This window comes from Dermacentor albipictus, chromosome 7 (genome assembly GCF_038994185.2).
Source record: "Dermacentor albipictus isolate Rhodes 1998 colony chromosome 7, USDA_Dalb.pri_finalv2, whole genome shotgun sequence".
NCBI lineage: Eukaryota > Metazoa > Arthropoda > Arachnida > Ixodida > Ixodidae > Dermacentor > Dermacentor albipictus.
The window spans coordinates 99472979-99498952 of NC_091827.1; the positions used below are offsets into that span (position 1 = coordinate 99472979).

The following is a 25974-nucleotide window of genomic DNA, read 5'->3' on the forward strand; positions in this document are numbered from 1 at the left end:
ATGAAAGTGCGCACCAAGGCGCCCCGGTGCGCACCGGTGCAGGTGATCGAGGACGCTAATAAGCACCATCCGGCAACGGGCCGTCAAGAAAGTACAGAATCACTACGTCCCGTACATTGCCCCGTACATTTCAGCGATGAACATGCCTGCGATACGTATCAGCGGGCGTCGCACAACGCTTAGTAAAGAATATCGGCTCAGATCACGCAGTATCGATGAAATCCGCTAGCTGCCTCTGAAGTAGCACGCTTTTCGACAATCGCGCACGACCGTAGCAGACGACGCGGTTCAAGACTCCGCCCGCGAGCGTCTGCGCGAACTGCTGCCGCCGGCCGACTCGAGCGCTCGCCGCATCGCGATGCTCCGAGTTTTCTCCGAAGTATGAAACAGCTTGTACATCGCTGTAAGGCGCGACAGCCTGTCGGACACAGCGGTCGCCAAATGAGCCGTCAGCGCCCGCTGCTTCACCAATTTCACCGCGGCGGCAGCCAGCGTCCGAGCGCAAACAAACTCGACCCCACTCCAAACGCATACAACGCGCGCTCCTCCATACTGCCTAGACAGAGTCATCCACTCGCGGGGCAAATGCCCCAAGATTTTCCATCTGATTCTCTCTCTCACACGCCCGCTCTTATTGGCGCCTGCGCACGAACCTCGGGCGATCCCTCAAATGAACGTCTCGCGTCTCAGAGGCCATGTGTCGTAATTTCCGAAGTGAGCCTTCGAGAGGGAGAGCGGTCAAGGCCGGTTCGTAACAGGACGGAAGTCGTCGACCGTTTGGACCACTGGCAAGGGAAACAAACACGTTCGCACTGGCGCCCGTGTCTGACGTCGAAATCCTGGATTGCGTGGTAGACGCGTGGCATCGCATGCACGATTCGGTGCAACAGGCCTTCGGACAGCCGGCGCTAGTTGTGCCGTCGCGCTCTGTTGCTAGGGTGTACGGTGCGCGGTTGCATAGCGATTGGTGTTTCGCGGTAGCTGTACTAGGTGCAGCTGAAGCGACGACAGCGCAGCATCAACGGAGACTTGGTGTAGTGCGACGCTACTTCTGCTCACACTGACATGACTCAAGTCATGAACTACGGCGCTCTTAGAGCGGCCGACGACAGCCCATCGTATGGGGCCGCCGGGACCAAATCGGCACTGAAGGAAAGCGCTGCAGATGTGGCGCGGTTTACGGGGAGGGTCAAAGTGAAGATATGCGAAGCGACGGTGTTCGACGCAATTGACCTGCAAGCGGAGGACGTGATCTTCTCAAGGGACGAACAGGCAGACACGTTCTACGTCACCCTCAGCGTCGATGACATGTTCATCAGCCGTTCGAACACCAAGCGCAAGACGACGAATTTAGTGTGGAACGAGTGTTTCACGGCCGATGTGCACGGCGCGAGGAATGTTGGTTTCACCGTCTTTCACGTGGCGACGCACAACTCTGACGACTTGCCGGTTGCCAAGGGCAGCGTTACCGTCGACGAGCTGGTCGAATCTATACACAATAAGCGATCGGGCGGATACGAGAACGACGTTTGGGTGAGCGCCCTTCACACGTGCTTCTATATTTGCGATGTTTGGGGCCGTGTCATAGCCCTATAGATGGATCAATTTCGGGAATGGCGTCTGTGCCTATTTTATTCAATTGCGCATCCATTCACCGAGCTCAATTGAGCCAGGTGCGTCAAGCAAAAGTTGAAGTATTTCTGAAAGTGATCGACGAGGAATATGTGGGCTGTGTCACTTTCTCCAGCTAAATACAAGAAAAAATTATTTTGTTTTGCCTCAGTCAAAAAGTCGTCAAGTTGGAAACACGATTTAAATGTTCCTTTTTGCACATTTTTAGTGCACGAACTCGAAAACCCCAAAAAAGATACTTAGACTTTTGACAAATATCAATCCTTACAACTTACGACATTAAGGTTGTGTGTGTGTGTGTGTGTGTGTGTGTGTGTGTGTGTGTGTGTGTGTGTGTGTGTGTGTGTGTGTGTGTGCGTGTGCGCGCGCGCGCGATTGTATGTACACATATATTTATATATGCGCGTGTACATTTCGAAATAGTTTTTCTTCAGCACATACACGGGCAGTCCATCGGGCCCGCGATGCGGCCGAAAGGCTACGCCTTTCGGTCCCGACGTGGGAGCGGCCCGCTTCAGGCAAGGCATCTAGCGCGACCTGAAGGACCGGAATAAAGTTTTTCGTACCATACCCTACCCCTTGGGAAGTACTTTTCGTCGCACGCCATAGATCCATCAGACTCTGCAAAACATTTACACTCTTCGGGGCTTATCTCGTCCCACAAAGGACATGCATGGTCATCTGTTTGCCCGCATTTCCTTTCTTTAGCGCTGCGAGCCCGGTACTTCCAAGTCACGAGCTGCTTGCGCGTTATCAGTGTGACGCAGCATTCTCGACAGGAAAGTATCGAGCGCCGAGTTTTCAAGAACGGAAACGCAAGCAAGGCAGGTGATGATTATTGTTGTGGGACAAATATACACCCCAAAGGGTGCAACCGCATTAAGAGTGTACACTCATAAAAATTTACACCCTTTGGGGCGTATCTTGTCCCACAACAGTAATCGTCATCCGTGTTGCCCGCGTTTCCTTTCTTTAACGCTGTGAGCCCGGTACTTCCAAGTCACGAACGGTATGCGCGTTATCAGTGTGACGCAGCATTCTCGACAGGAAAGTAGCGAGCGCCGAGTTTTCAGGAAAGGAAACGCAAGCAAGGCAGATGACGATTATTGTTGTGGGACAAATATACACTCCAAAGGGTGCAACCGTGTAAATTTAGTGTACACTCTAAATTTACACCCTTTGAAGTATAAATCTGCCACACAATACACTCTTAGAAATATTTACACCCATTGGGGCTTATCTTGTCCCACAACAATAATTGTCATCTGTCTTGCCCGAGTTTCCTTTCTTGAAAGCTCGGCGTTCGCTACTTTCCTTTCGAGAAGCTGCGTCCCACTGATAACGCGCATGCCGTTCATGACTGGGAAGTACCGGGCTCGCCGCGTTAAAGAAAGGAAACGCGGGCAAGACAGATGACAATTATTGTTGTGGGACAAGATACGCCCCTAAGGGTGTAAATATTTCTAAGAGTGTAATCGTTGTCTGTCTAGCTGCCTGCATTTCCTTCCTAGAAAACGCTGCGCTCGTTACTTTCCTGGCGAGAATGCTCTGTCATGCTGATAACACATGCCGTTCGTGACTTAGAAGTACCAGGCTCGCAGCATTAAAGAAAGAAAATGCGGGCAAGACGGATGACGATTATTGTTGTGTGAGAAATATACACTCCAAAGGGTGGAACTGTTTTTTAGAGTGAATGATCGTCATCTGTCTTGTACGCATTTTCTTTCGTCGACGCTGCGAGCCCGGTACTTCCAAGGCACGAACGGCATGCACGTTGTCCAGGCACGTACCCAGGATTTTTTTTCTGGGGGAGGGGGGGGGGGCACCACCTCCAACATCATCATCACCATCATCATCAGCAGCAGCAGCAGCCTGTTTTGTGTCCACTGCAGGACGAAGGCCTCTCCCTGCAATGCGATCTCCAATTACCCCTGTCCTGTGCCATGTAGAATGATTAAAGGCTACGACCAACGCTCTGTGGAGGTCACTTCGCGAGTGCGACTACAAAAAACTGCTGCGTGAGACTCTTTCGGGCGGCGGCGTATACAGCGGCCGCGCACGCAGGAGCCTCGAAGGAACGATTCTCACTCGTCGGGGTTCGCTTCAATACTGAACGTTTATTTTACAAAAGACATCGCAGTGACTAGAAAAGGAAGAGAAAAGTAAAATACAAAATCCAAGTTGTCCGTTGGCCGCACCAACGCCTTCGTCCTTCTCGGAAGCGCCGGCCATTCGCGCCCAGCAGGCGGTCCGCCGAAAACACGGGGCACGGATCGGGTTGTGCGGGTCGAGGCACCGGCCGGGACACCAGCCCAGCGGGGCGCCCCCTCGTCCGTTCGCCGGCCCCTCTTGGTGCGTCGCCGGGCCCCCAACCATGGTTGCAGCTGGAAACGCGCGACGGTCGCTACCAATTCTTAACACGCCAACCGATTCCAACTAGCGCCCGCGGATTTCCTAATTTCACCGCTCCGTCTAGTCTTTTGTCGTCCTCGATTGCCTTTTCCTTCTCTTGGTAACCATTCTGTAACCCTAATGATCCAACGGTTATCTAACCGGCGCATTGCATGACCTGCCCAGCTACGTTTTTTCCTCTTGATGTCAACTAGATTATCGTCTATACCCGTTCGCTCTCTGATCCAAACCGCTCTTTCTCTCTCTTAACGTTATGCCTAGCAATCTTCGTTCGATCGCTCTTTGCGCGCTCCTTAACTTGCTCTCAAGTCTCTGCCCCATATGTCAGCACTGGCAAAATGCACTGATTGCACACCTTACTTTTCAATAATAATGGTAAGCTTCCAATCAGGAGCTGGCAATGTCTGCCGTATGCGATCCAACCTATTTTTATTCTTCTGTGAATTTCCTTCTCATGATCAGGGTTGCCTGTGATTAATTGACCTAGGTAAACGTGCTCCTTCACAGTCTCTAGTGGCCGACTGGCGATCCTGATCTCTTGTTCCTTTGTCGTTGTTGTTGTTGTTGTTGTTGTAGCCTGTGGCACGTGTGGCTCCTACCAACGATGGGGGATTGGCCACCAAGAAATGGGTGGATGATTCCAAAATAATATAGAGCATAAATTTCCTAATATCTATGCGAATAGCATTGAATAGGGTTGAATTACCGGCTAAAATAAAATAAGGAAGGTGTTGTTGAATGAGGAATAATTAATTTAAAAGTAATAAAAAAATAGGATTTAGCAGGGCATTCGTTTAGATTCTGTGAGGAATGTTTGGACAGCGAAGCATGCATCCCTGTGGCTGAATCCCAAAGCGAACACCCCGAACGAAAGAATTGCAAGTTCTTTCAAGTCCAGGCCAATTCTTCGAAAAGGTATCTCCAACAATCTTTTTCTTAACGCAGCAAAGCGGCGGCAAGATAGAAGAAAGTGCTGTATCGTCTCCTCCTCCTCACAAAAAGAACAAAGGGGAGAGGGAACCAAACCTGACCTGTACAAATAGAAATTTAGGGAGGGAATGCGGCAGCGTAAGTTGGTGAGGCAGACCTCAAGCACCTTTGTGTAACAAGATTCGCTATGCCAGGGAAATGCCAGGTGTTTATACTTTGGAGAAGCTGTCAAATGTGGGTTTCTGGGTTTCTGTGGGTTTCAAATGTGGTTTCTGTCAAATAGGAGCTTCTGTATCCTGTTCATTACTGTTTCTAAGTGAGGTATCGTGACTCCTCTTGGTACTGTATACAGGTCAGCTTAGAATTTTTCCGCTGCTTTTTCTATATCTTCGAGATTGCTTATGATATTCCGCTTTTTATGTTTTAGTGCATACGTCATGGTTTGTCCTATGCCAGGTTTTCATTTTACTGATTTCAAGGTGCGTTAATTTTTTACGGCTTCTTCAGTGTTTCTCATGTTATAGTTTCGAATATCAGTTATTTTCGCCTTGTTGATCAGTTTTGACAGTTCCGCGAATTGCGTAACGCTGTGCAGCCGCCAGTCCCATACAACCGCGTAGAGCGCAGGACTCTGCGATTCTTGACGTACTGCGCTCACCGCGAAAGGTTAGAAAAACACCCACATAAGCGCAGCAGAGAAGTGGCTACGTGAGGTGGTTCGACCGATAACTGTAGAAGCGCCATTCAAAACAAGTAATTGTTCTCCACTTCCGGTGGCGTTTTCTCTACTTCCTTTTTAAATAAAAAGATGTTGATCCATAAATATTCTCATAAACAACGGTTAACTTTTTTATTATTCGCTTTTGCTTGCAGTTTGGTTGTTGCCTTGGCTCTCTCCCTTAGTATATCGCTTAATTTCTCAACTCCTTGCGATTTTTGTTTCCACTTGCCAATTTTGCGCGAAAAGTGCTATACAGTTAGGGAAGGACAGACGAGGTAACGGGCAACAGTCATCTTGCTTATGGTTTTAAGGGTTATTGCAGGGTTTCATGATTGACGCTCTTTCACATTATTTTATTTCCCACCTTATCTAACCCATATCACGTGTATATGGTTCCGGGCATCTGCCAGCGTCGCGGCGAGCCGTAACTCAAGAAAATAATGAAGCAAAGGGAAAAGTTAAACGCAATTGGCGTTTTCTCCGGCCGCAACTCGTTCCATGAGAGTACAGACCAGCTGAGTAACAGCCGCATCCCTCTCCTGGTCCCAGGATCCGCCCAAACAAAGAAGGTTGAGCTAACAAAAGCAACAGCTATGCGCGTGACGGTTGAATAGATGGTGACGACTGAACGCATCTCGAGTTAATCGCGCGGGTGCGGAATCTATGAGAAACCTGTCCTTCACATTACAAGAGGTGCCGATAACTACCGAAGTCTAAAAGGAGTGAAAAAGGCAGCATAATGCTGACCGATGAACAGCTGTCAAGTCTCAACATTGATCTGGTGGTGCTTTAGGAATGTGTGAGGAGTGGTGGCGTGGGTGGGGAGGGGGGGGGGGGGGGGGTATGCCACTTGATTTGGGGGGGGGGGCGGGTCCCTCCCCCCCCTGGGTACGTGCCTGACGTCAGTATGACAGAGCATTCTCGAAAGGAAAGTAGCGAGCGCAGCCTTTTCTAGGAAGGAAACGCAAGCAAGACAGGTGACGATTATTGTTGTGTGGCAAATATACACCCCAAAGGGTGTACACTTCTAAGAGTGTATGGCAAGCGATGCAAAGTACTTCAGAAGGAGTGCTGAAGAAAAAATATTTTTAAAGTGTGCGAATTTCCCAGCATAATAATTTTGGGGATCCTTTGCGCTGGCTAAGCACTATACAAACTATATGTATTCAAGCCTTCATTTTTCGGTATGGCAGAGGGGGAAGGTATGCGTTGCAGACCATCCACCCCTTACATCTTCCGTGGGCATTGCAGTAGCACACTTTCAATCAGTTCTTTTGCATGTATGGTATGGTTGATGTTGTCGATCTTGCATGCACTATAAGTCTATATTTGATTACAGTATTCATTTGTATACTTATGATGAAAAACGTACTATGATTGACAGATTGACCTCAAGCCTGGAGGAAAACTACATGTTGTCATCAACCTCGTACCGGGTAAGTCTCGTAAACCAAGCAACTTAGTTGTAATGTTGCATTTTTCTTTCCTGTAGTGTTTATTTACTGCCATTGGCGAGCTGCACAGAGAATCTAATTACTTTTATGAGAGCTGTTATTTAGGCAAGTTTGTACAGATAACATGCGGGGGAAAACAGCGCAACTTATTACACGTATGGAGACTCAGAACTAACGTTTTTATTGAAAACGTAGCAAAATATATTGCCGTCTGCATAATATGCAGTTTTTTTTTTCCACCAGAGTATCTAAGAATGCAGATGCAGCCGAACTTCGATTTAGGAGTGCTTGGTCTAACAATCTTTTAGTAAAAATAAATCACGCGAGTTGCAGTTTATATTTGTCCGCTGGCGACAGAATTTACTTCGGTACTCTAGGGCAGTTGTCCATTTCATTCTTCGTACTTCGACATTGTTTCACTCGCTACTGAAGTGCCAACGGAAAGGCTACATTATATAGCGTTCATGTATACTATATATGACTATAATGTGTGGCCCAGTTATAGCCAAGCGATTAAAAAAAAGTCACAGTTGCGTCCGAAAGGCGAAGCATCGATTGCAATAGCAAATTATCAGGCAGCTACACCCTAATTGTTTACACCCTTTGGGGTGTATATCTGCCTCACAACAATAATCTTCATCTGCCTCGCTTGCGTTTCCTTTCTTGAAAATGCCGCGCCCGCTATTTTCCTGTCAGCATGCAATGCTATGTCATGCTGATAACATGCATACCGTGCGTTACTGGGGAGTTTATTAACGTTCATTATCCTTCGCTGTGTTCATTAGAGAGTTTTAGAATAGGGGCCCCAATAGTTTGGGGCCCCAAAGAGCTTTGCGGGTGTTAGCGTTGGGGCATGTATGAGTGAAGAGCTTTATAATAGAGTTTTACGTATGCGGATAGCGTCTTGCGCTGACAGCGCCACTATGGCGTCGAAGAAAAGCTATTAGAAATAATTAAATAAAATATGCCATTTTATGATACGAATAATAATTTTGACTTTCGTGTATTCGCATTTAATTACAATTTAGAGGTTATTCTGTAAGCAGCAAACAATTAGTTGCGCTTAGTTTTGAGCAAACCAACTCTACTAGCCTTCACCCGCCAAGCTTAGCCCAGCTAGGCCTACGAGCCATAAGATCCACAATCGAATTCAATATCAGCGGCGTCTAATGAGTCGATCTTCATAACACACGCTAGTTGAGAGAAAGCGATAACCGAAGTCACTTTTCCTAGCTTGCGAACTTCACGCGTTACCGCGAATCAAACCCAGTTTGGTGCTAGGTCAGAGCGGTCGCTTCGATGGGTGCCGCCATGTTTGTTGACGCAAAGCTTTTGGGACTGCTATTTGGGCTTCCGCTAAATCGGTGAAATAGCGTTCTCAACGCAAAACCCAAACGCAGTTTGCGTCTCGCGCATGCGCAGTGGCTTCGACGTTATTTCTTTGGGGCACCAAAACGTTTGGGGCCCCTACTCGAAAACTCTCATTAGCTCGGTTAAGCCGCCACTGACCACAGAAAGGGGTGCCTAACAACTGCGGTCTAAAAAATTTGGAAGACGCTTAAGCTTCGCCTTTAGGAGTAGAACGTGATGGCATTCAAAGATCCCCGACTGCTCACGCTTCCCGGCAACTGCAGCTTATGTAACCGTAATGTTTACCGGGAAACGCTCTGTACGTAGGCGCGCTTTCTGGTAGAAACGCGGCCTGCACTTAAACGCACTTAAACTGGAACCACAGGTGATCATACACGGGGCAACTAAATCCAAATTTTATGTTGGGAAATCTTTTCTTAAATTTAGAATGTGACCCTTGAAACAATTGATTGCAATGTACCTTCTTCGCTCGGCCACATTTTCAGCTTCACAACATTCATCATCATACTGCCATGCTTGGCACTTGCACTTAGCATCCTGGACACGATGTTCATTGGTGGTATGAGCATGACTCCGTTATTCACGTTGTCGCCGCTGTTCTGTTCACCACTCCTCTTAGCAAGCGGCTGTTCAAGAGTCCTCAATATATGTGGCCTTCCCATAGCACTGTCACAAGACAAATGCAATGGCTTGCTAGGCGGGCCCTCTTTATTTATATGTATGGATGTCACTTGCTATGTTACGAACTGTGCTGACAAAAACCTGCACTTTAGTTTATATTTTATATAGGTATTGACGTTATGCTCCCTGTTAGAAGTGGATGTTGTTATCAGTCATTATGAGTGTCCCACTGTTAACGACTGCCTTATCATCTGTCATGTTGACACAAAACGTGCTTTATGCTTTCCTTTATCAAAACAACCTGTGTAGTATGCACTGTATGTGTGATTCAAAAGGATATACACACTTCTTGCTTCCATTTAGCCTATGATTGCACTATCTCCCGGATCGGCCCAGGAAAGATGTTATTTTTGCCCACATACCCGACAATGCATTGAGGGCTAGAGGTATACAGCTTCTCTGTAAAAACAATGTGCAAGATGTGACCAAACCCGCCGTGGATGCTCAGTGGCTATGGTGTTGGGCTGCTGAGTACGAGGTAGCGGGACCGAATCCCAGCCATGACGGCCATATTTAGATTTAGGTGCACGCTAAAGAACCCCAGGTGCTCGAAGTTTCTGGAGTCCTCCACTACAGCATGCCTCATAATCAGAAAGTAGTTTTTGCACGTAAAACCCCATAATTTAATTTAAAATGCGACCGAAACACATAGGGTACTTGGTTTTCAGAGATCTCGCGACCGCGTTGTCATTGACCGCGGTGTTTCATGGTCGAAACATGTGCCAATGTTAAAGAAAAAATTTACTGGGCTTGCTCAAGTTTTTCGCTTTCTGGCCGGTATGAAGTGGGGTCCATCTGAGCATTCGCTACTCCGGCTGTACCAGGCTCTCTACGTCGGGTGCATTCGGTATAGCCTGCCAGTTTTATCAAGTATGAGCTCGTCATGTTTGCGTACGCTGGAAAGTGCCCAGGCACAGATGCTGAAAACATGTCGTGGTGTTCCACGTTGCACATCAACCCACGGAACAATTGAGGAGGCTCGCGTCACCCCCTTACCTGTCTATCTAGGATGAACCTCTTCGAGTATTCCTGCAACTGCTGTGCCGTCATGGACGCCATCCCTTATCGACACTACTCAATATACAGCCGGACTCCAATTATTCAAGAGCCGTTAAATGCCAAGAATCTGCCATACCAGCATACTTTGCCCCCGCTGACCTTCCACATATGCCCCCATGGGTAATGTCGAAAATACCGGTACATCTATCTATTCCCGGAATTTCTAAAAAATCACGAATACCTACCGTCGGCCTCAGACATTTAACACTTGAATATATGTCGAAAGAATATGACTCCTCGGTGAGCGTGTATACAGACGGATCAGCCTCGTCGTATGCGTCTGGTGCGGCTTTCGTCGTGCCTGCGCATCAAGTCATTCGACGGTTTGGTCTGTATAACAAGACAACTACAACATCTACGGAACTAGTGGCAATAAGAGAGGCCGTTCAATATATTGCGCGACAGCCTTCTCAAATATGGACAGTCTTCAGTGACGCAAAATATGCTCTTCAACTACTTAGAGTGGTGTTGAAAGAAAGCGCTTACAGTGTTGGCTCTTCAAACTGCCGAGCTCTACACTTTAGCGCAAGAAAACGGCCACCACATCACATTTCAGTAAATTCCCAGTCACTGTGGTATACAGGGCAACGAACTGGCCGACGCCGAAGCGAAGAAAGCACTCGAAGAACGAGAGTCATTGCTTTCAATTCCTTTTTCAAGAGCGGACGCCAACTGTCTCCTCTCCAGTGTCATCCGAAAATTGATAACGAAGCACTAGGACAATCCGGATAATCGCCACAGACGACTCCAGAGATTGGACCCTACCATGAATTTTAGGCTACCACCGAAAATTCAACGAAGCTGTGCCTGTCTTCTGCACAGACTAAGGCTGGGGGTAGCGTTTACGCACAGATACGTGCACCTCATGCGACGCACCGAGTCTCCACACTGTGAGGTGTGCAATGTGACTGAGACTATAGGTCATGTGCTTTGTGACTGCCCTAAGTACGTAAGTACGTGGAAGAGTGTGATAAGTTGGTCAAGGACCTTGCGCGTCTTGACAGCGCACCGTTGTCGGAGGACGTTATTTTAGGCCCTTGGCCAGATGCTCAATTGAGTTTCAAGGCCATCCAGGCATTACTGAACGTTTTAAAAATTACGGGCTTGGATTGCAGACTTTGAGCATGCCAAATTACTTGCCATATGTTCTACATCTTCCGTCTATCGTCATCGTCACACATCATGAACCTCTTTGTTCCCTCTTTCTTTCCCTCTTCCCCTTCCCCCAATGCCGAGTAGCTGGCTAGAGGAATATACCTCAGGCCGGCCTCTCGGCATTTCGTATCATTAAAGTTCTCTCTCTCTCTCGCGACCGAACACCATAGGTATTAAGATCGTATCTGTCACCATATTCTTTTTATCTTTTTTAACAACTTGGCTAACGTTTGCTGCGACACCCTAGCCATATGCAGAAGTTTTTGGGCCACACCACCTACCTGCACTTCAGAAAGAACAGATTCTAAACAAGCGTCTCTATTATAAGCACACGCACACGCGGTGCCTCTAGGCTTTGTCAGGCCAAGGGCGCTGAGAGCATATGGTGTTTTAAGCCACATGAGTGCACTGCTATGTACATATTACTGTTTCCAGGGTGCCATTCCGGACATTGTCAAATACCGCCATATTATCTAATTTTGTAATAGTGCCATTTTGAGTCAATGTTACTGGCTATTTCGGACCACATATTAGCTCATTGCAAGAAGCAAGATGCTCTTCACTTCCCCGCATGAATACAGAACCACACGTTGTCTCTTTATTCTCAACTTAGTGATGCATCTCAGCCTCACTGCCACTACATCTTGTTTCATCTTCGCACGGACTCCGTGAGGAGGGTCTACGCCAAGGGAAGCTGTGACAAAAAAGCAAAAAGAGCAAAATGTGTTGCTGTGCGACCACTAAACAGCAACTCATGAGCGAACTTTTTTAACCATCTGTGCTCAATGTCTGCCAGAATGCAATGCAGTGAAAGTGTGTTTCTCAAGCAAATCGTCATGGTAGAAAACATCAGAGTGCTTTTTGACGGTCAGCGAATTGAACTTAATATGTAAAAAGAACCTGGGTATCATTTTCTGTGTTTTTTCCCTTTCTCTGGCTCTTCAGGCCGAGTACTTTCTTGTCAGGAAGTATTTCTTTCTTTTTTTTTTCAAGGCATTGGCAAGCTTTACATTCGAGCACCTCTACAGTGAAATGAGCTATATAACAAAGAAACAATTATGTCCCAGTTCTTTTGTGAGCTGTGTGGTGCATGACCTTTGCAACAAATTGGCCTGTTTTAACTAATTATGTTGGATGCCCCAAGGACTTTGTCATAAAGGTATTCCACTGTAGAGTAACGAAATGCCCATATGAATCACTATCTTGGGATAAAATTACGATTTAAAATAAATGATATTTCAGTGCATTGTTAGAGGATGAAGTTACACTCTAAATAGTTCAACACCATGGAAATTTAGGGCAAATATCACACAATGGCGAACAAACTGTGGCACAAAATTGCTCTCTCTGGTATGCAGTCTTGGCGCATGCAGTTATTTGCAAAGCGATGAGAGGCGCACCATGACCTATAGCCATGTGCACTTTTAGACTTTATCTTAGAAGTAATACTATAAGGCTCCTTTTAAGTGAAATGGAAATGACCAATGCTTAATTGTGACGTGTATATTCACAAAGTTTGTCCCATGCCTTCAGTACTTCGTTTCTGTGTCTATTAGTTAGTCCCACAAAGTATTCTCACTCTTTGCTTGCACATTATAACGCTTTGTTTCTCACGTGGTAACACCCCTCACAATGCATTTACACAAACCCCGTATCAAAGGAAAAATATATTGTCTGTGCTGTTATTGTGACTCTCTTTTCTTTTCATTTTTGCTTGGTCAATGGCCTATCGGCCGATTACTGTACAAGACCATGAACAGCAATGCTCGGGCTTCATTGTTGCTCAGCTTCCTACTTTGTCGAAATAAGCCTGTTGCATCATCATCAGCATTATTATTATCATTGTGTCTGATTTTCCATACATTGTACCATGCTTAAGCATTGGTAACTCCATTAGCGGATATTTGCCTAGGTGCTATGCGCAGCACATCTGTCATGTCCATCATGTCTTGCCTTACGTGCAGATGAGAATGTTGTGGAGGAGTGCCAACACGAGTCCAAAGAGCGACACGCCCTTATCCAACGCCAGATCCCTGCGCGTGGAAAGGTGCATGAGATCAATGGCCACAAGTTTGTGGCCACACTTCTGCGGCAGCCCAGCTTCTGCTCCCGTTGCCATGGTTTCATATGGTGAGAGGCTTGCTGTGTAACTGAAATTCGAAGGCTCCAGGTTGTTGTGGGCCCTGAACATTCTTCTGCACACTTTCTTTGAAATATTTCCTTAAGGGTATACCCGTTACGCAATTTAAGCATACCTGTGCTTAACATATTTTGGTGTTACAGCTGTAGTTTGCTTAGAATTAAAATGATTTGCCTTGTCAGCTTCCATCATTTTACTTTGATTGTGTATGAATATGTGTCTGTTTTTACCATGATCCTTGTGAACAAACTGACCTGATTTGAAATATGCCTGGACATGACCATAAAAGTGGTCACTGTACACACGCATGACTTCAGTTGCCTGTGGCACCTATATTTATAGGTTGTGTCTCTCATTGCAGCGAGCTTGCCCTATTGTTTTTCTTGCGCTTCAAAAAAAAAGAAAGAAAAATAGTCTTGGTACGGCAAATGTACTTGAGACCTGCATTTCCTAAAAAAAAGGAAATTGGCTCATATGAGAGATGGTGTTCTAAGACTTCCTACTGCATCAAGGCATCATTACTTACTGGTTTTGTGTCAGCCTGGCACATTATTTTCTTCTTGTTACCTCCAGCAAAGCTTTACGCATCTCATAATACCTTACTGAAGAGTTTTTGACACTAAGATGCTGATGTTGCAATAATAACTGTAATATACATTGTGCCATTTTTTTCTGTTCGATTTTCCAGGGGCATTGGAAAGCAAGGCTACCAGTGCAAAGGTAACTAGCCTCATGGTACTTGAAAACCATTACCTGTCTTTTCTCATGCCTTTAAAGGAGGTCTAATATGACAATGTTAACTTATCATTTTTTAACCTAAAGGTTACCCTCATTCTAAAACTCATAGAAAAATATGAAAGCCTTAGAGCTTCCTAAATATTTTATTTTAATTATTTTTTTTACAAACAACTAATTTTTGCTTCCCTGGAGGTGTACGTGTCATGAAGAAGAAAGTGGTCACCTGGGAGCAGAACATTTTGACGTTTTGGCACTCGCTCTGGCTCACTTGGTCGTCTGCTATGCTGGTATGGCTGCTGCATCAGGCTTGCAATGTGTAGCATCATAGCAAATGACTGAGAGAGCCAGAGTTGGTGCCACAATGTCATAATGTTCTGCTCCCATGTGACCACATTCTGCGTCACGACACGTGCACCTCTGGGGAAGCAAACTTTATAGTGATCTTTGAAAGGCTCTTACAGTAACTTCTTGAGGGCACTGTTAGACTTGACATTGTTTTACTTTGGTTTTGAGATCAAGGACCTTCACTTAGAGTAAAATATGGAAAGTCGGAACTGCCATATTGTATTCATTTAGCTGCAGTGCAAATGTAACACACAGGAACACAATTCTTGTTCGGCTTGGTTGTCTTTCGGTGCTCCTATCATTTTATTATTTCTTGCTCACACAATCAAGTACTGCAGCTACATGATTGCATAGTCCCTGCCATTTACTTGCTTCAGAGTAATAGGTGCAACTATCTTTAGCTACCAACAAACGAAATCTGTGCTTAAGTAAAATTTATGTATTTGAGTAGTACACACATCAGCTTATGCATTTGCAGATTTCAGTGGATTAAACATAGGTCAATTTTCAAACGCCCTTAAAAATAAAAGTGGCTTTCACAAAAGGATAGCGGATACATTCATATGAAGACGGGCAAGCACATACAAAACAAAGCATCACCTTTCTAGACATTCTTGTCCCATATTTCCTTTTTTTTCAGATTTCATAGTGAGAGGGGCCATAGTTGTGCTGTTGCTGTGGTTAATAGCTATCATGGCACTCACTGCTTTCTGCTATATCCCTTGTGGATATAGAAAACACAGAATAAAGGTAGCAAAAGAAAATGAGAAATGTGCAAGTTGGCAGAGGCCATTCCAAAGGGCCCAATGTTCTCTTAATTTTTAGGAGGAGGTGATAAAATGTGCGCTGAAAAAGAGGAATGTAAACCATCATTTCGTTTTGGTTCTTATACAGCCTGCACGTGTGTAGTTCACAAGAGATGTCACATGCTAGTGATCACCAGATGTGCAAATACGAGGCAAGTCATCGATGACGAGGTGAGCGTGTATACGAAGGCTGTACTGCGGCATTGAAAAGCTTTGCTTCTTCTTTCACTGATTTAAGTGTTAGCAAACTTGACTCGGTGGTTCGTCATGTTGAGTCATCTGCCAGCTACCTCCTAATGGTGCAAATGAATGAATGAGGGCGTGACACCCTCTAAACAATCGAATTACAAAGTGGTGATATTAACCATGTTCACTTTATATTAGTTCAGATAATAAACACACAAGCTCAAAGGTCCTTGCAGTCAATGAAGTTTACAGATTAAAAAACACTTGAGACAAAGAAGCAATGGCTAAGGAAGCCTTACGTTGTATTGAATATGTCTACTAGAACTATCTTTGTAAGCTACACAGAGGCGTCTCTAAAAAACGATGAGGGCGCCCCCCCAATATTTTCTCTTGCCCCTCTCCCCCTCCTGCCACCATGCAAGGAAGTGTCTTGATGCATCCCCAAAGAAAATAGAGGGTCATGTTTTGCCCCAGAATAGAAATATCTTAGCGCAGCTCCTGCAGCCAGATGATTTTCTTGCCAATAGCAGGTGGCAGGTAAAACGTGCTGCAAATTTCTTACAGTATATTTTTATTGCAATATTCTGCGACTTAATTGCACCATCGCGGGCTGTTGTGAAAAGTTATTCATAGGGCTACCTTCTTCATGGTGCTATGTTCAACCAATTCTTATTCCTTACAAATGAATATAACAAACTTACTATGGCGTTAAAAAGTGCCATGATCATTTGCATCGCATGCCTGAAACTGTGTAGATTGGTGCTTTCAAACAACTGCATACAAACAAGCTGACTCATTTGAACTACAACACATGATGTACATGGCGCATAGCTTAAAGGGGAATATGCATTATTAACATGCAAACAGTAATTACTTCAGAAGCATGAGCTGCAACCTGTATGATATAACAGGCAAAGTAAGCACAACAGAGGAAAGAATGTATGAGCCAGCCATTTATAAGATTGCAGTGCCCATTGGACAAGACTAAAATGGTGTCTACATGTTGCAGTTGGCTACTGGAAGCCATCTCATAAACAACCCGCACCAGTTTTCTGTGCGAAGCTTCAGACAGCCAACCTTCTGCGACCACTGTGGGACGTTGCTAGCTGGCCTGACTGAGCAAGGAGTTCACTGCAAAGGTAGCGTGTGTTATATGCAGCTGCATGCAATTAGTCTCTTTGTTTGTGATTTGTGTATTTTATTATTGCAGAAAATATACCATAGATATGGCTGTGTCTTGCCACAAAGCAAGAGTGCTGAGCTAACGCAACTTGTTTAGTGAGTGAAAATGATACTATTACACCTAGGATAACAGTATCAGGTCCAGTGACCCAGCCATATTCTCATCATTGGAAAATGCATTCCCTTTCTTGGCGTTGCAGTTTCCACTATCTTCATTGTTGTACCTTAACGGATAGATGGTGACACTGCTCTGTACAATGCACACCATGTCATACATACCACACAATGCAATGTGAGAACCTTTTGTGACATAACCTGCTTGAGAAAATGCCTCACAACTGAGCTAAATTGGGACACCAGCCCCGTGGTCAGGGTACAAACATGCTACAGGGGGAGGGAGTCTCACTGGTGCATACAAGCAGTGCACCCCTATACAGATCCTTGCAAATGCGCTGATGGTTTCATGCAGACATGGCTGTGGCAGTTTTCAGTACGTTCTGCTGAAAAAATTTCTTCAAGCGCATTGTGCAAAAGGTGCTAATTGTGTGCAAAGTGTCAGAACGGGAACAAGAAAAACAATTATTTGATATTGAGACCCTCAAGTTTAGATACTTTTATAGTCGGATACAACTTTAGAAAAAAGGGGAGGCCCCGCCCATATGACCGAAGCGGCGAAGTCACCGGCCGTCCGGCGCATGACGTCGGTCCAGAATGCGCGCCCATTGGTGCACCCGCCTCGGAGGAGTAAACGCCCCCTTTTTTCTAAAGTTGTATCCGACTATAGTGTATTGAAAGTTCATTTTCATAAAGCACTGCCATGTTGCCCAGTTTGTAAACATGGGTATAGCTGAAATGGATCAATTGAGCTTATTTTGGATCTTGTCTGTAGGGGGATCTGCCCAGTGGAAATTCAGATAGGCCTGCTAGTTTTGGCTTCCTCCTCATTCATTATATCCTTACCTGGTCATTCTAATGCATCATGGTGAAATCACTATATGACAAGCTGCAGATGAGTTCTTTTCTTGTATATGCAGCGTGCCGTATGAATGTGCACAAACGATGCCAGAAGAACGTCGCCAACAGCTGTGGCATCGATGCAGCAGTCTTTAGTCACACAGGATCCTCTGACAGCACACGCAGCAAACGAGATTAAAAGAAGGTGAAAGAGCTAACACCCTTTTATTTTTGTTCTCCTCTGCCATTGAGTTAGTAGTTGGAGAGTTCAACGCCACCTGTTGCACTCGTGCCTGATCCAGGTGGCCATTATCCCTTGAATAAGAGACATGAGGCAGGACAGAAATGCTGCAGAAAGTGTGTCGCCCTGGAACGAAAAATGGCCAGTACAACTGTGAAACGTTTAAAGGAGAGTAATGGTAGTGTAGTAGGTTTTTGAGGTTAAATGCGTTATGATGAAACTAGTTTTTGATGACCATAGCATACATGTCCACCTATGCGGACACTGTTATCGAGACCATTTTGTCATTGTAAACGATAAAAGATGCCTTTGAAGTCTGTGACATTTAAGATGCTGTGAGATGTTTAAAGTGTGCAGTGTGCACGTAGGAAATTACCAGACAGTGTTAACCTTGTGTGGGTTCACTCAAACAAACCACGTTTTGCCTCAGCAAACATGAGAAAATAGGCTTTTCATTAATTTATACATTCTGCTGGGCATATCCAGCCATGATATCTGAGGGAACAATTTTTTTTCTTATCATATCAGACTGGTCAGCCATAAAAACAGATTTCAAAACCTATTTTCTCATGGAGATTTTCTCAATTCCGCAGCATAAAGAAAAAAGGTGTTACATATATATGAAAGCTAAGAAATTATAAATTTTTATTATTTTGGTACTACACATATAAGTCCAACAGAGTAGACATGCAATCAGGTTATGCTAATATACCACATAACCTCTTGGAAGGATGGCAGGCCAAGCATACTCACATCCATTCTTACTTTACATCATAAGTATTGCCTTACATTCTTAGGGACAACGCTGGCAACACTGGTCATTTCTAAAGAATCACTCAACCAACGGATATCCTTGTTTGCAAAAGAATGTAGAAGGGTCATTGTAGACATCATAGGCACTTTCTGGAGTTTATTTCTTTTTATTGTGCAAGCTGGCAACCATTTTTCAGCTCGAGAGTTCTCTATTGCACACAGTAAAAATCGCTGATAGCTTTCACAGATATCTGCTGCATGGTTGAAAAATCTTGACAAAGCATTTATACCAGTCTTTCATTTGTACAAACTTCATCCTAAATCAGTCCTGTGGTCCTAGACTAGCTATTCAATCTCACTCACAAGGACCATGACTCATATAGCACCCTTGTGAAGATGTGAGGGAAATTTCCATCCTAATTTTTACAGTGCCCTTAACAGATGCCAAAAACTATAGCATTATGTTTGCTTAATTGCATGGACTGATTATTTTGCTAATTACCTGTGGTTTTGTTTTTCTGCACATTCATCATTTCGGGCTCTTTTAAATATTATAATGTTCTAAAATAATTTTACCTCACTTACTTTCCTCAATAAGCATTTCTAATGCTCGAAGAAGCAGGGCTTTTTTCACGCATTAAATCAGCATGCAAGACAACGGTAACAGAAAGAGAAAAATGCAGGACAAGCGATGACCCTCTCTTCGTGTTGCTGTCATCTTCCATGATGATCTAAAGTATGCATACTTTCCAACTAGCTCAAATTTCTGTCTTGCAGCTTTTTATCTGCAAATATTGCAGTTTTTGTTGTTATTCAAGAAATGTTTGTGTCATCTGTTGTTTTTTTCTTTACGCTTTGCTTCAACCCTTGCCTGCCCAGATCTTGTAGGCTGGAACAGCACTTGATCAATACAAGCAACAAGGTATGCACATATTAATTTCTTTCTCTACTTGGACTTTTTTCTGTCTTTGATGCTCTTACAAATGTTACTGCATGCAACATTTTATGTAGTGCCTACTTGAAAGATCGCATGAGTATCAGAGGAACAAAGCATTTCCTGGCGACTATCATTTTTATTTATTGTAATTTGGTTGTAATCACACAGACATTGGCACATTACATGCTTGTGCAGCCTAACACAAGAAAAGTAGTGGCAAGTGAGCCATTGCAGCAATAACCAATTGGCTTTGACATTTTCTTCGATAGGCTGTACATGCATAGGACGTTATATTACTGCACCTGCACCATTGTTGGGACATAGCTAGGAATAAGATGCAAGTGTGACTTCGTGGGCGGCACAAGCAAAAGGGGTTTATCAGTGAGGAAACATGCTGTCATTTACATTTGTTCATTTTTTCAGTGCCACCTCATTGTCACATGTGGGACCTGTTTTATGAGTGCAGCTGTGCGTCAATATTGTCCCCGTCACACGTCCTAGTAGAAGCCATTGACAGGATGATAACATCTAGTTTTTGACATTTACAGAGCTCTAAACGCTTGACGCTTACTTCAATATATTAGAATTTTTTTATATTCAATAGAAAAATCTGCTGAAGGTAAAAAATGTTAAGACTATTAGGGCCTAAACCAAAGGCATGCTCCGAAAGGTTACTGGAAATTTCTCTTTTTATTTTAATACAACACAACACAGACATACATGAATCAAGCAATAGCCATATTTGCTTGAACAGCAGAGTATGCGACAGTAGACACCTTACTGTTCTAGAGCGATTCTTTAATGACCTGGGCTACAGCTGTGTTGTTATATTGTCTTGCAGGTATTGAGCAGAGTGAAAAAGCAAGAGGCATGCACTAAGGAAGCGAAGAGGGCTCCACAATAAACATTATCAATTATTACGGCTTCCCATATGAAAATATTCAACCAGTGCAGCTGGAAGTTGCCGAAGAGGATGCTCAGTGCTGAGGGGATTCTGTTGGTGAGTATGAGGTCACAGATTTGATTTTCAGTGGAGGAGGCCACATTTCACGAGAGATGAAATGCAAGAATTCATGCTGAGATTTCAGCACCTTGATAAAAGTGTTCAAAATTTATCCAGAGCCCTGTCCCCCTGCTACAAAGTATTCCATGCCTGAACTGTGCCTTTGGGTAAAAAAAGCCTGAAGTTATTATGAGTAGTAATGTGCAACTTTTTTATTATCTGCTTTCCATCTGTCACCAATTATGACTGCGAGAAACTAGAGAAATCCTGCTGTGTATGCTGGAAATCAAATATCAGATGCTGAAAAGCTCATCAGGTAGTCAGTTGTTTTCTCCTGATGTAAAATTACTTCACAGGGATGGCATAGCCTATCTGACTAAACTTTGAGCATGTCGGCCAGTAGAAAGACAGATAATTTCAGTTTTGCACTAGTGGCTGGTATTACTTTATTTTCAGACTTATGGAACTCGGTGAAGTGAATGTATTGAACGTGTACACTGTGCCTTTCACCCATTATTTTCCAGTTTGCAGTTATCTACAACATCAAACGCATGAAATTAAGAAGGAAATTTGATCTTACTAACTTGTCTAAACAAGAACAGTTTGCTTAGTTTCTCACTAACCTCATGTGCTTTGCCACAAGCTTTCCTTCTGGCAGTAAATAGACTGAAACAGTGCAGCTTGTGTTATATATTGTTCCACCCTTTGTGACTCGGACACAGCTGGCATATTCAGAAAGTGTGTGCATTGTGTGAATCCCATGCTGGGCGTCGACTTGATTGTGCTGCTCATAAATGCCCTGAAAGCATTGAACGTGCCTCATTTTTTTGTGTGTTGAGAGCAATGTATGTGCCTTTCTACTTCAATCATATCAAGACTAGTTTAACCTCATAGCCGAAAATGAACTTTGGTAGCTATGGCAAAGTTTCGACGACTGTGCTGTGTTGTGCTTATCATGTTCAGTAGAGAGGCTGCACACACGTTTGCACAACCTACAAATCTGTTCATGTGTAAGCTGATCAGTTTGTGCATAAAGTCGATATTGTGATGACGTAGGTTAGTTATTCAGAATTGAAGGAACATGCTATTTTCTCATAACTCAAGTGAATGCTTTTGCTAAGTGGCGTGCAGAGAACACCAGAAGAATTCAACCAAATGCTTTCTTTAGTCTTCAGCCTTCGTAGTAAGGAGTTTCATGTTTGGCATGCCATATATACCTTGTATTGCAGAGAATAACCGTTTATACCATGTCCGTATTTTTGGAAGGTGCGAATGTGGTTTTTGGCAATAGCAGCCCCATACTCAGAAGGTTCTCACCCTTTGCAAGATAAGATCATTTGGCAGCTGTAATAGAGACAAGCATACTGTCATGCATCTAAATGAACAGCTAACAAACAACTGTACAAACTGCTACTATAGTAGCATCCTTTACAAAATCTTCAGCACTGTGTATTGCTCTGCAACAGAGATCTAAAGATCCGCACATGTGTTGATTACTCCTGCAGTAATGGCAAGGTGTCGCCGATGTGCTGTATGTCATATAACATGTCACAGGCTATATAGAAGAGTACTCATGCAGCACCCCATCATTGCGGGACTTTGATGATGCCATTTAGAAAGTGAAAAACTTTTAAAACACGAAGACAGTGGAACAACTTAAAATGATGAAGGTATTTGTTGTCAAAATGGGTATACCGTTTTATTTCTGCGTTACAGAAATGTAATATATGAATATAGAAGAGAGCCCATGCTGTTCTGTAGTCAAATATGTTGCCTTGATTTGTTCCATTGTTCCTCTCATATGTGACTTGCTTTTTTTTCTTCGTCATTTGTCTGAATGCATATTTGGCCACTGAAAGGTTCACGTTCATGCTGGCCACAAACAAACTGCTATGTGGATTGATAAATGTAAGAATTTGCTTGCCTTCAATAAATATGTCTGTTACCACTGCTGTTTTTATTCATCACATTAAGGTCATAGGCAAAAAAATCTTTGTCAACCACATTGGCACCTGTTGTGGATCCACGCCACAGCTGTGCAACGGATACAGCGTCTTCGGGGCCCCACCTACTGTTACATTAAATAAATTGGTGTACGAAGTCTAGGACACTTGTGACACCCAATTTTCTTTTCATGTCGTCTTCACGGTAACAAGCTCTACCATGCAGGAAGGGCGCACCGTGCTACGAACAGTTAAAATTGCACCGATTGTTCATTGTCAGTTGCATACTCTGTATGCACGCACATAGGTAATACATGCGTCGTATGACCAGTGTTTATAAAAGGCTAGAACGTATCAACGAATGGGTTTTTCTTTATTTTCTACAAGAACAACGCACGGCCTGGAAACAGCGAGAGGGAAGCGCTCGCCCGTTGGGGCAAGCACCCCATTGTCCCGATGGACGCAAATAAAAAAAAGAATAAAAGAAAGCGGCACTTGTAACAACTGCTGGTGCGACTTAAAATCGCTTGGAAAGTACTCGTATAGACCAAGATAACAATATGACTAGTCATACGTTCAAGCTCACAGAATCAGACCACCTCTCTTCTACTGCTCAGGAACCATATTATTTATCAAAGGACTTTACCGATTAATGCGTACAACATATTTCCAACTGGTCCAAACAGTCCGACATGCTCCCGGCATGTCCGACGACTCTGGAAGGTTTTGAAGCAGAAACATTTCATAATTTAGGCACGAAATACATGTGCGTAAATATAATGCGATATATCGTTGATGATATGGTGAGGCTGCACAAGCCGACTAGTGCAGCGCCATCTGTCGCAGAAGAAGCACAGATGGGGCGCGGATGGGAAATGGGTACCTTGTAAGAAGGCGTAGTCGGTGGCTTCTGTGGGGTTTCAAACTTGCTCTTGGGACAAAGAAACGACGACACAATAGTGCAGACAATCACAAGCACATTGCGCCTTTTATACAGCAATCTAGACAGACGAATTATTGCCAGTAGAACATACCGATGGGCGCGTGACGAATCGCGGAAGTCCGAGTCTCCGCGACTGGATAGCGATCGAATGTTTTCGCTCCTTTGCTGGACACCAAAGCCTAATTATTCGCGTGTACGGTCACACGAACAGTGGTGCGTTCGAACAATCGTGTTCGTTCATTCCGGTGTCCTGCTACTAGGCCTTTCGCAGGACAGTCCCGTAAACGGTCGGTGAGCGCGTGAAACGTAAGCGACACTCGCCGACTGCAGTCCAAAGAGAGACAGGCCTCTGCGCCCGAGTAACCCCACCGTTAGGTAGCGTTAGCAGCGCAACACTCGCGCCATCTCTCGTACTTTGGTGCACCAAGTACGAGAGATGATACTTAGCGCTTAGCTACGCGGAGAAGCCGGATTACCGGAGACGCGAGAACCTTGCGGGGAGAGCATCGGGGGACGCGTGAGAATCGAGCGTCCCTCCCCCACTTTGAAACCGGTCACAGTCCAGCATGTTACTGCCGCGTGCAATGACAACACGAATTTTTTTGGAAACTCATGCGCTGAAATCGTGCGGCTGAACTTTCACTATTCGCAGTTTTGCCCTGGCAAACGCTAGAAAATTGTTTCCCCAGAATATGCGTAGATCAGCCACATTAGCGATGGAATACAGGGTCTCAGCTTCTAGCAGCCATCGTCATCTTCCTCGGACACCTCGTCACTACTAAAGGAATCGGACCGTTGGAAAAGAAAGTTCAAGCCTTACAAGAGTTCCTTCGCCCAACGTCACTGCGATATCTCCGTGAGTGCCTTGGGCTGCTCTACTTCCACCGCTGTTTTCTTCCTAACGTCGCCCGAATTTTTATGCCACTGACCGAGCTTCTCAAGACCCCTAAAGCTCTGTGTGCTCCACTCTGGACGTCCGACGCCGAAGAGGCCTTCCAAGCTGTCAAAAACGCATTGGCAGATGCCACCATGCTGGTTCATCATCTACATGTTGCACCAATGTGTCTCGCCACCGATCCATCTAGTGCGCTGTCCACGCCGTTTTACAATTCCAATGCCATTCCTGGCGCCCACTCGGTTTTTTCTCCCCGAAGTTGAAGCCCGCAGAAACGCGCTACAGCACGTTCCGTCGCGAGCTGCTTGCGGTATATTTGGGCGTTAGGCATTTCCGACAACTTCTGGACGGAACAAGCTTTCACATCCTCACAGATCATAAGCCTTGGACGTTTGCTTTTCGCGGTAATCACAACACCTATACCGTGCGAGATGTACGGCACCCCAATTTCATTTCCGAGTTCACACTGGGCATACGCTGCAATGAAGGCCCAGTCAGCGCAGCCGCAGATGCCTTCGCCTGTATTGACGCGCCATATCCACGGCCACGCTATAGACTTCGAAGAAACTGCCACGGCGCAACATTCAGACTTCGAGCTTCGGGACCTCCAGTCTTCTGCTACATCATTAGCGCTGTCCGACTTATTAGCAATCTAGGTTTGGTTTGGTTTGGTATGGTGCCTAAGGATATGGCTCAACCCACTATGGGAGATCGGCCATGAATCGGGCTGCAGCAGGTAAGGAGGTAAGGAGAGAAGAAGAAGACACATATGTACTGTGTGTGGTAAATATGTAGAAACAATGGAACACCTCATACTAAAATGTGATGGTATCAATCCCGATGTCGATGCGGCCACAGTCACCCTTCCTTGGGCCCTAGGGTTCAGAGATAATGATAGTCATGTAAATAAATATGCGGTGGAAATTAGCAAAAGGCGATTGGAGGATTGGTGGCGCAAAAGCAGAGAGGTGACATAAGGTTAAAAGGGTAGGAAGACGTATTTAAAGAAAATTGAGAAATTCAATAACACACAACACAGATAAAAATAAAATGCAAAATAAAAATCTGAGCATGGTGGCAACTGCCATCGCCCCGTTTCAAAGGGGACGCTCCTACCTTCCATCCATCCATGCCTTTCCTTCTTCCCTTCTCTCTCTCTCTAGAGGGATTCACTGGTTTGCTAACCGACTTGAGTTCCATTCATATTTTATAGTTTTTTTTTTGTTGGAGCGTAATGCCTGTTACTGACTTGCGAAAGCGTACGCTATAAATTATACGTCAGAAGTTCGCTGTTGGCTGTGAGGCGGGCTGTAGTGCCGAAATCTTTGAAACCTCAGTTCTACATTCTTGCTCTCATCAAGGAGTGACAGTGGTAGAGCAGTGACACGGTGAAATTCATTGACCTCTTATTACCGTGAATGCGACTAGCATATTTCACCATTTCGCTTTCGCATCGAGAAGACGCTGATCGATGTGGGCGGGCCAAATTGAGC

General features: G+C 44.8%; 1 protein-coding gene across 1 annotated transcript; it reads left to right on the top strand.

The window, feature by feature from the left end:
- The first annotated feature begins 732 nt into the window (after window positions 1–732).
- Window positions 733–22650, top strand: LOC135916828 (calcium-independent protein kinase C-like). The gene is made up of 9 exons (XM_065450261.1): window positions 733–1533; window positions 7080–7131; window positions 13380–13545; window positions 14244–14275; window positions 15533–15615; window positions 16640–16769; window positions 17847–17971; window positions 19640–19682; window positions 20539–22650. The coding sequence occupies exons 1-7, from the start codon at window positions 1066–1068 to the stop codon at window positions 17963–17965; spliced, it is 1050 nt and encodes a 349-aa protein (XP_065306333.1). The 5' UTR covers window positions 733–1065; the 3' UTR covers window positions 17966–17971; window positions 19640–19682; window positions 20539–22650.
- The last annotated feature ends 3324 nt before the right edge of the window (window positions 22651–25974 follow it).